Below are 11167 nucleotides of genomic sequence, written 5' to 3' on the forward strand. Positions count from 1 at the left end.
CACATAATGCGGCAGTGTTTCTCCAATATACACGTAATGCGGCAGTGTTTCCCCAAAATACACGTAATGCGGCAGTGTTTCCCCAAAATACACGTAATGCGGCAGTGTTTCTCCAAAATACACGTAATGCGGCAGTGTTTCCCCAAAATACACATAATGCGGCAGGGTTTCCCCAAAATACACATAATGCGGCAGTGTTTCCCCAAAATACACATAATGTGGCAGTGTGTCCTCCAAAATACACATAATGCGACAGTGTTTCCCGTAAAATACACATAATGCGACAGTGTTTCCCGTAAAATACACATAATGCGGCAGTGTTTCTCCAAAATACACATAATGCGGCAGTGTTTCCCCAAAATACACATAATGCGGCAGTGTTTCCCCAAAATACACATAATGCGGCAGTGTTTCCCCAAAATACACATAATGTGGCAGTGTTTCTCCAATATACACATAATGCGGCAGTGTTTCTCCAATATACACGTAATGCGGCAGTGTTTCCCCAAAATACACGTAATGCGGCAGTGTTTCTCCAAAATACACGTAATGCGGCAGTGTTTCCCCAAAATACACATAATGCGGCAGGGTTTCCCCAAAATACACATAATGCGGCAGTGTTTCCCCAAAATACACATAATGTGGCAGTGTGTCCTCCAAAATACACATAATGCGGCAGTGTTTCTCCAATATACACGTAATGCGGCAGTGTTTCCCCAAAATACACGTAATGCGGCAGTGTTTCCCCAAAATACACATAATGCGGCAGTGTTTCTCCAAAATACACATAATGCGGCAGTGTTTCCCCAAAATACACATAATGCGGCAGTGTTTCCCCAAAATACACATAATGCGGCAGTGTTTCTCCAAAATACACATAATGTGGCAGTGTTTCCCCAAAATACACATAATGTGGCAGTGTTTCTCCAAAATACACATAATGCGGCAGTATTTCTCCAAAATACACATAATGCGGCAGTGTTTCCCCAAAATACACATAATGCGGCAGTGTTTCCCGTAAAATACACATAATGTGGCAGTGTTTCCCCAAAATACACATAATGCTGCAGTGTTTCCCCAAAATACACATAATGCGGCAGTGTTTCCCCAAAATACACATAATGCGGCAGTGTTTCTCCAAAATACACATAATGCGGCAGTGTTTCCCCAAAATACACATAATGCGGCAGTGTTTCCCCAAAATACACATAATGCGGCAGTGTTTCTCCAAAATACACATAATGTGGCAGTGTTTCTCCAAAATGCACATAATGCGGCAGTGTTTCCCCAAAATACACATAATGTGGCAGTGTTTCCCCAAAATACACATAATGTGGCAGTGTTTCCCCAAAATACACATAATGCGGCAGTGTTTCCCCAAAATACACATAATGCGGCAGTATTTCTCCAAAATACACATAATGCGGCAGTGTTTCTCCAAAATGCACATAATGCGGCAGTGTTTCCCCAAAATACACATAATGTGGCAGTGTTTCCCCAAAATACACATAATGTGGCAGTGTTTCCCCAAAATACACATAATGCGGCAGTGTTTCCCCAAAATACACATAATGTGGCAGTGTTTCCCCAAAATACACATAATGCGGCAGTATTTCTCCAAAATACACGTAATGCGGCAGTGTTTCTCCAATATACACGTAATGCGGCAGTATTTCTCCAAAATACACATAATGCGGCAGTGTTTCCCCAAAATACACATAATGCGGCAGTGTTTCTCCAAAATACACATAATGTGGCAGTGTTTCTCCAAAATGCACATAATGCGGCAGTGTTTCCCCAAAATACACATAATGTGGCAGTGTTTCCCCAAAATACACATAATGCGGCAGTGTTTCCCCAAAATACACATAATGCGGCAGTGTTTCCCCAAAATACACATAATGCGGCAGTGTTTCCCCAAAATACACATAATGCGGCAGTATTTCTCCAAAATACACATAATGTGGCAGTGTTTCTCCAAAATGCACATAATGCGGCAGTGTTTCCCCAAAATACACATAATGTGGCAGTGTTTCCCCAAAATACACATAATGCGGCAGTATTTCTCCAAAATACACGTAATGCGGCAGTGTTTCTCCAATATACAGTGGAGGAAATAATTATTTGACCCCTCACTGATTTTGTAAGTTTGTTCAATGACAAAGAAATGAAAAGTCTCAGAACAGTATCATTTCAATGGTAGGTTTATTTTAACAGTGGCAGATAGCACATCAAAAGGAAAATCGAAAAAATAACCTTAAATAAAAGATAGCAACTGATTTGCATTTCATTGAGTGAAATAAGTTTTTGAACCCTCTAACAATAGAAGACTTAATACTTAGTGGAAAAACCCTTGTTTGCAAACACAGAGGTCAAACGTTTCTTGTAATTGATGACCAAGTTTGCACACATTTTAGGAGGAATGTTGGTCCACTCCTCTTTGCAGATCATCTCTAAATCCCTAAGGTTTCGAGGCTGTCTCTGTGCAACTCTGAGCTTGAGCTCCCTCCATAGGTTTTCTATTGGAATAAGGTCCGGAGACTGACTAGGCCACTCCATGACCTTAATGTGCTTCTTCTTGAGCCACTCCTTTGTTGCCTTTGCTGTATGTTTTGGGTCATTGTCGTGCTGGAACACCCATCCACGACCCATTTTCAGTTTCCTGGCAGAGGGAAGGAGGTTGTCGTTCAGGATTTCACGATACATGGCTCCATCCATTTTCCCGTTAATGCGATTAAGTTGTCCTGTGCCCTTAGCAGAAAAACACCCCCAAAGCAAAATGTTTCCACCCCCATGCTTGACGGTGGGGACGGTGTTTTGGGGGTCATAGGCAGCATTTTTCTTCCTCCAAACACAGCGAGTTGAGTTAATGCCAAAGAGCTCTATTTTGGTCTCATCAGACCACAGCACCTTCTCCCAGTCACTCACAGAATCATTCAGGTGTTCATTGGCAAACTTCAGATGGGCCTGCACATGTGCCTTCTTGAGCAGGGGGACCTTGTGAGCCCTGCAGGATTTTAATCCATTGCGGTGTAATGTGTTTCCAATGGTTTTCTTGGTGACTGTGGTCCCTGCTAATTTGAGGTCATTCACTAACTCCTCCCGTGTAGTTCTAGGATGCTTTTTCACCTTTCTCAGAACCATTGACACCCCACGAGGTGAGATCTTGCGTGGAGCCCCAGAGCGAGGTCGATTGATGGTCATTTTGTGCTCCTTCCATTTTCGAACAATCGCACCAACAGTTGTCACCTTCTCTCCCAGCTTCTTGCTAATGGTTTTGTAGCCCATTCCAGCCTTGTGCAGGTCTACAATTTTGTCTCTGACATCCTTGGACAGCTCTTTGGTTTTTCCCATGTTGGAGAGTTTGGAGTCTGCTTGATCGATTGATTCTGTGGACAGGTGTCTTTTATACAGGTGACTAGTTAAGACAGGTGTCCTTAATGAGGGTGACTAATTGAGTAGAAGTGTCTAACCACTCTGTGGGAGCCAGAACTCTTAATAGTTGGTAGGGGTTCAAAAACTTATTTCACTCAATGAAATGCAAATCAGTTGCTATCTTTTATTTAAGGTTATTTTTTCGATTTTCCTTTTGATGTGCTATCTGCCACTGTTAAAATAAACCTACAATTGAAATGATACTGTTCTGAGACTTTTCATTTCTTTGTCATTGGACAAACTTACAAAATCAGTGAGGGGTCAAATAATTATTTCCTCCACTGTACACATAATGCGGCAGTATTTCTCCAAAATACACGTAATGCGGCAGTGTTTCCCCAAAATACACATAATGCGGCAGTATTTCTCCAAAATACACATAATGCGGCAGTGTTTCCCCAAAATACACATAATGTGGCAGTATTTCTCCAAAATACACATAATGTGGCAGTGTTTCCCCAAAATACACATAATGTGGCAGTGTTTCCCCAAAATACACATAATGTGGCAGTGTTTCCCCAAAATACACATAATGCGGCAGTGTTTCTCCAATATACACATAATGCGGCAGTGTTTTGACAAAATAGGATGCCGCAAGCCACCTCCTGGAGGGTGGACACAATCTTTTCCTGCATCGGCAGGCAGGAATAGATGGCCAAGCAGGCCGGGTTCAGTAGTTTTATCACCCCTGGCCTAGAGCATTGTCCTCCCCACATACTCTGCCCGCAGTATGACATCACTCCCGCCAGCGTCGCGTCAGCACAGCCCCTGCAGTGTCACCTGAGGGATGGGGGGGAATCCTCCTTTCATATCAGACCTCAGAAGTGTGTTTCTTTCTTCTGTGCAGCAGGTGGGACATGGGTGCGGACTATGGGCTTCCTGTCATGTCCGGGTCTTTAGTGCTTTCAGGACTAGTCACTCCAGTCAGGCGGTTACTGACGCTTCACCAGTGGAAGTGACTGATATGGAAAGTGTGTTTGTATATCAGCGATGTGACATAGAACAGCAGCAGCTCAGAATATTCTGTCCATGGAGGATGAAAAGAACTGACAGATATTTCTCTTACAGCCGACCACCGGGATCCCCTACAAAGAGGATAACTACATCATCATGACAACCGCTGATAAAGAGCAATACAAGTGTCTGCTGCCCCTCACTGCCAGCGAGCATCAGGTAACCCCACATTGCTTCTACTGGATCTCTGTCTCATTATAGAGAACTGAACTCTATGGTGGCTTCCGAGGAGTTTTATCAGAAATGAGATGATGAGGAAATAAGGAAGCCATTCAAGTAGCCTAAGATAGGGCAAAAGGAAAACTGCATACATACCTGGGGCTTCCTCCAGGCTGATCACTGTATACATATACCTGGGGCTTCCTCCAGCCCCCTCCAGGCTGATCACTGTATACATACCTGGGGCTTCCTCCAGCCCCCTCCAGGCTGATCACTGTATACATACCTGGGGCTTCCTCCAGGCTGATCACTGTATACATACCTGGGGCTTCCTCCAGGCTGATCACTGTATACATATACCTGGGGCTTCCTCCAGCCTGATCACTCTATACATACCTGGGGCTTCCTCCAGCACCCTCCAGGCTGATCACTGTATACATACCTGGGGCTTCCTCCAGGCTGATCACTGTATACATACCTGGGGCTTCCTCCAGGCTGATCACTATATACATACCTGGGGCTTCCTCCAGGCTGATCACTGTATACATACCCGGGGCTTCCTCCAGTCCCCTCCAGGCTGATCACTGTACACATACCTGGGGCTTCCTCCAGGCTGATCACTGTATACATACCTGGGGCTTCCTCCAGGCTGATCACTGTATACATACCTGGGGCTTCCTCCAGGCTGATCACTGTATACATACCTGGGGCTTCCTCCAGGCTGATCACTGTATACATACCTGGGGCTTCCTCCAGGCTGATCACTGTATACATACCTGGGGCTTCCTCCAGGCTGATCACTGTATACATACCTGGGGCTTCCTCCAGGCTGATCACTGTATACATACCTGGGGCTTCCTCCAGGCTGATCACTGTATACATACCTGGGGCTTCCTCCAGGCTGATCACTGTATACATACCTGGGGCTTCCTCCAGGCTGATCACTGTATACATACCCGGGGCTTCCTCCAGGCTGATCACTGTATACATACCTGGGGCTTCCTCCAGCACCCTCCAGGCTGATCACTGTATACATACCTGGGGCTTTCTCCAGTCTGATCACTGTATACATACCTGGGGCTTCCTCCAGGCTGATCACTGTATACATACCTGGGGCTTCCTCCAGGCTGATCACTGTATACATACCCGGGGCTTCCTCCAGGCTGATCACTGTATACATACCTGGGGCTTCCTCCAGCACCCTCCAGGCTGATCACTGTATACATACCTGGGGCTTTCTCCAGTCTGATCACTGTATACATACCTGGGGTTTCCTCCAGCCCCCTCCAGGCTGATCACTGTATACATACCTGGGGCTTCCTCCAGCCCCCTCTAGGCTGATCACTGTATACATACCCGGGGCTTCCTCCAGCCCCCTCCAGGCTGATCACTGTACACATACCCGGGGATTCCTCCAGGCTGATCACTGTATACATATACCTGGGGCTTCCTCCAGCCTCCTCCAGGCTGATCACTCTATATATACCTGGGGATTCCTTCAGCCCCCTCCAGCCTCAGTGTATACATACCTGGGGCTTCCTCCAGCCCCCTCCTGGCTGATCACTGTATACATACCTGGGGCTTCCTCCAGCCTTCTCCAGGCTGATCACTATATACATACCCAGGGCTTCCTCCAGCCCTCTCCAGGCTGATCACTGTATACATACCTGGGGCTTCCTCCAGGCTGATCAGTGTATACATACCTGGGGCTTCCTCCAGCTCCCTCCAGGCTGATCACTCTATATATACCTGGGGATTCCTTCAGCCCCCTCCAGCCTCAGTGTATACATACCTGGGGCTTCCTCCAGCCCCCTCCTGGCTGATCACTGTATACATACCTGGGGCTTCCTCCAGCCTTCTCCAGGCTGATCACTATATACATACCCAGGGCTTCCTCCAGCCCTCTCCAGGCTGATCACTGTATACATACCTGGGGCTTCCTCCAGGCTGATCAGTGTATACATACCTGGGGCTTCCTCCAGCTCCCTCCAGACTGATCACTGTATACATACCTGGGGCTTCCTCCAGCCTCCTCTGGCCTGATCACTGTATACATACCCGGGACTACCTCCAGCCCCCTCCAGGCTGATCACTGTATACATACCTGGGGCTTCCTTCAGGCTGATCACTGTATACGTACCTGGGGCTTCCTCCAGGCTGATCACTGGATACATACCTGGGGCTTCCTCCAGGCTGATCACTGTATACATACCTGGGGCTTCCTCCAACCCCCTCCAGGCTGATCACTGTATATATACCTGGGGCTTCCTCCAGCCCCCTCCAGGCTGATCACTGTATACATACCTGGGGCTTCCTCCAGGCTGATCACTGTATACATACCCGGGGCTTCCTCCAGGCTGATCACTGTATACATACCTGGGGCTTCCTCCAGCACCCTCCAGGCTGATCACTGTATACATACCTGGGGCTTTCTCCAGTCTGATCACTGTATACATACCTGGGGCTTCCTCCAGGCTGATCACTGTATACATACCCGGGGCTTCCTCCAGGCTGATCACTGTATACATACCTGGGGCTTCCTCCAGCACCCTCCAGTCTGATCACTGTATACATACCTGGGGCTTCCTCCAGGCTGATCACTGTATACATACCCGGGGCTTCCTCCAGGCTGATCACTGTATACATACCTGGGGCTTCCTCCAGCACCCTCCAGGCTGATCACTGTATACATACCTGGGGCTTTCTCCAGTCTGATCACTGTATACATACCTGGGGTTTCCTCCAGCCCCCTCCAGGCTGATCACTGTATACATACCTGGGGCTTCCTCCAGCCCCCTCCAGGCTGATCACTGTATACATACCTGGGGCTTCCTCCAGCCCTCTCCAGGCTGATCACTGTATACATACCTGGGGCTTCCTCCTGCCCCCTCCAGGCTGATCACTGTATACATACCTGGGGCTTCCTCCAGCCCCCTCTAGGCTGATCACTGTATACATACCCGGGGCTTCCTCCAGCCCCCTCCAGGCTGATCACTGTACACATACCCGGGGATTCCTCCAGGCTGATCACTGTATACATATACCTGGGGCTTCCTCCAGCCTCCTCCAGGCTGATCACTCTATATATACCTGGGGATTCCTTCAGCCCCCTCCAGCCTCAGTGTATACATACCTGGGGCTTCCTCCAGCCCCCTCCTGGCTGATCACTGTATACATACCTGGGGCTTCCTCCAGCCTTCTCCAGGCTGATCACTATATACATACCCAGGGCTTCCTCCAGCCCTCTCCAGGCTGATCACTGTATATATACCTGGGGCTTCCTCCAGGCTGATCAGTGTATACATACCTGGGGCTTCCTCCAGCTCCCTCCAGGCTGATCACTCTATATATACCTGGGGATTCCTTCAGCCCCCTCCAGCCTCAGTGTATACATACCTGGGGCTTCCTCCAGCCCCCTCCTGGCTGATCACTGTATACATACCTGGGGCTTCCTCCAGCCTTCTCCAGGCTGATCACTATATACATACCCAGGGCTTCCTCCAGCCCTCTCCAGGCTGATCACTGTATACATACCTGGGGCTTCCTCCAGGCTGATCAGTGTATACATACCTGGGGCTTCCTCCAGCTCCCTCCAGACTGATCACTGTATACATACCTGGGGCTTCCTCCAGCCTCCTCTGGCCTGATCACTGTATACATACCCGGGACTACCTCCAGCCCCCTCCAGGCTGATCACTGTATACATACCTGGGGCTTCCTTCAGGCTGATCACTGTATACGTACCTGGGGCTTCCTCCAGGCTGATCACTGGATACATACCTGGGGCTTCCTCCAGGCTGATCACTGTATACATACCTGGGGCTTCCTCCAGCCCCCTCCAGGCTGATCACTGTATATATACCTGGGGCTTCCTCCAGCCCCCTCCAGGCTGATCACTGTATACATACCTGGGACTTCCTCCAGTCTCCTCCAGGCTGATCACTGTATACATACCAGGGGCTTCCTCCAGCCCCCTCCAGGCAGATCACTGTATACATACCTGGGGCTTCCTCCAGCCCCCTCCAGGCTGATCACTGTATACATACTTGGGGCTTCCTCCAGGCTGATCACTGTATACATACCTGGGGCTTCCTCCAGCCCCCTCCAGGCTGATCACTGTATACATACCTGGGGCTTCCTCCAGCCCCCTCCAGGCTGATCACTGTATACATACCTGGGGCTTCCTCCAGCCCCCTCCAGGCTGATCACTGTATACATACCTGGGGCTTCCTCCAGGCTGATCACTGGATACATACCTGGGGCTTCCTCCAGCCCTTCCTGCATTGTGTAGACTTATAAACCAATGAGAGAAACTGAAAGAGAATTCTGTGTATCCTTAACAAGAAGCCATATCATGCTGCCATGGTGTCCAGCAGGTTCTCCTGGAGACCTGGCACTACGTAGGTGAAAATGGAATTCTATTCAGTCACAAAAGAACTTGTTATAGTATGATATCACTTCATTCTAACATGTAGTTCCACCTGTTCACATGAATATGGGAGTAATAGAAGTGAATGGAATACTTATATAATGTACGTATGTTTTATATTTCCTTGAAGGAGGAAGAGCGGGAGTATAAAGGACCGACGCCAGCAGAACTTCTGGAGCCTCTGTTCAAACAAACCAGCTGCTCATACCGGGTACCTGATCTCCATTCTTCCAGCCTCATTAAGCATCGTCTCTAAGCCTTCGGGAATCTCAATAGCACATTAACAATGCATACTAACAATGTGGCGCATTACTAGCTAAAACTTTTATTTTTACCTTGTTTTGTACATTCAGCATCACCTGTAACAGCAGCCTAGACTGGCTGCTGTTACAGGTGATGCTGAAATCCGTCTCCTTCCTGGAGCAAAGCACACTGGGAAATGTAGTTCTGTGGCAAAAGGCAAAAGCTCCTTCCTGGAGCAAAGCACACTGGGAAATAGTTCTGTGGCGTAAGCTCCTTCCTGGAGCAAAGCACACTGGGAAATGTAGTTCTGTGGTGCAAGCTCCTTCCTGGAGCAAAGCACATTGGGAAATGTAGTTCTGTGGTGTAAGCTCCTTCCTGGAGCAAAGCACACTGGGAAATGTAGTTCTGTAGTGGGAGCTCCTTGCTGCAGCAAAGCTGTGACAATCCAGCCCCGCGATCCCGTCGAGATCTGCTCCCGTTAGCGTACGCAGGAAGTACGGGCGCAGACGGACAACGAGACCGGTTGCTGGATCGTCAGAGGGAGGAAGAAAAGGGCGACAGAGCGTGCCAATCCCGTCTAATCTGCTCCCGTTAGCATACGCAGGAAGTACGGTGAACAGACTGACAATAAAGATTGGTCGCGCAGCTGCCGACAATATGTAATGGGACAATCACTCACCAATCTCGTATTACTAGGCCACTGTTGCCATGCAGGTCTCATGCACTAGAGACTGCTGGAGGCAAATTCACTGTGTGCGTAGTAAACGGTTAAGATTGGTTGGAGGTGCCCATACATGTACAATCCCGATTGTACGTACAACCGGTAAACTAAAAATATCGATTTCGCGCTGGAAATCGGGTAAATACACTGCCACCACTCTTCCAGTTCAGGAAGGAAAGAGACTCCCGCAGTCACAATACGGTAGCCAGCCCAATCACGTTCAACATGCTCCAGTCACCGTTCAGGGAATAGTCACTTCCGACGGCTTAAAGACTGTGAGCAGTTAAAGAAAGGTTACTGGGTCCATATATGATGAAATCTCAAATGTATCCTATCGAGAAACTAAAAGTTATTGATTTTGCACAGGAAATCGTGTACTAGCTAATCCTAGAAGGAAGAAACGGTTATTTACAACCTAGCTAGCAAATCAACAATTATAAGCAAATCATAAAACAATGCGGTAGTATGACTGACTCTTCAGAGGGCAGATTGGTTATAGCAGCAATCAGATGACCAGAACAGGCACAAGACTGAACGATAAAAATCGTTCGTTTTATTCTAAAACTACATACACACAGCTTATTTTAGAACAGATTGATTTGATAGAGAGTAGAGATGAAAAGAATCAGAATGTCTGGATATACAGTTCAAATACCATTATTGGTAGTCCATGCGGCAATCGCAAGTCTTTGGCGTAAAGTCCAAGATGGCGGTTTTGCGCCAGTGTCCAGCTGGCTGGTCGATTGATGTTAATTCGACCTCAGATGAAAGGTGAAGGACGCTGGACCTTTGGGTCATGGGAGTTTTGTTCCTCACTGTAGGTGGGAGGAGTTATGACACGTACAAGTCTAGCCTTGTGCAATTTGAATAAGGCAGTGCCCCCTTTGGCAGGGAGAGGTTTTGGGCCAATTCATGCTTTGCCCGCTCTCTGCGTGCCCGTGGGTCAGATCATGAACCCGAGTCAATATTCATAATCAGCGTGATTTTAGGAAACATTGGGTACCAAACACGAGGACCATATATGACTCCTAACACAGTTTTTTACTTCTCCCCTTTGGAGCCTGGGTCTGGAAGCATCTAGCTTGTCCAAACTCTCTCAGCACCGGCTCCAAGTTGAACCTCAGAACTTGTGCACTTTTCAGCGGCCTAGGAACTTTCTATGCCAT

The 11167-nt window shown here is 48.0% G+C and overlaps 1 protein-coding gene across 1 annotated transcript in view; it reads left to right on the top strand.

Moving 5' to 3' along the window:
* The window catches only part of ERLEC1 (endoplasmic reticulum lectin 1), an 81383-nt gene that overhangs the window by 23160 nt on the left and 47056 nt on the right, over positions 1–11167 (top strand). Inside the window, exons 2-3 of the mRNA XM_068233123.1 lie at positions 4504–4608; positions 9168–9248. Of these exons, the coding sequence (XP_068089224.1) occupies positions 4504–4608; positions 9168–9248 (186 nt within the window). The remainder of the gene's footprint in view (positions 1–4503; positions 4609–9167; positions 9249–11167) is intronic.

Source organism: Hyperolius riggenbachi, chromosome 4 (assembly GCF_040937935.1).
Source record: "Hyperolius riggenbachi isolate aHypRig1 chromosome 4, aHypRig1.pri, whole genome shotgun sequence".
In the NCBI taxonomy this organism is placed as follows: Eukaryota; Metazoa; Chordata; class Amphibia; order Anura; family Hyperoliidae; genus Hyperolius; species Hyperolius riggenbachi.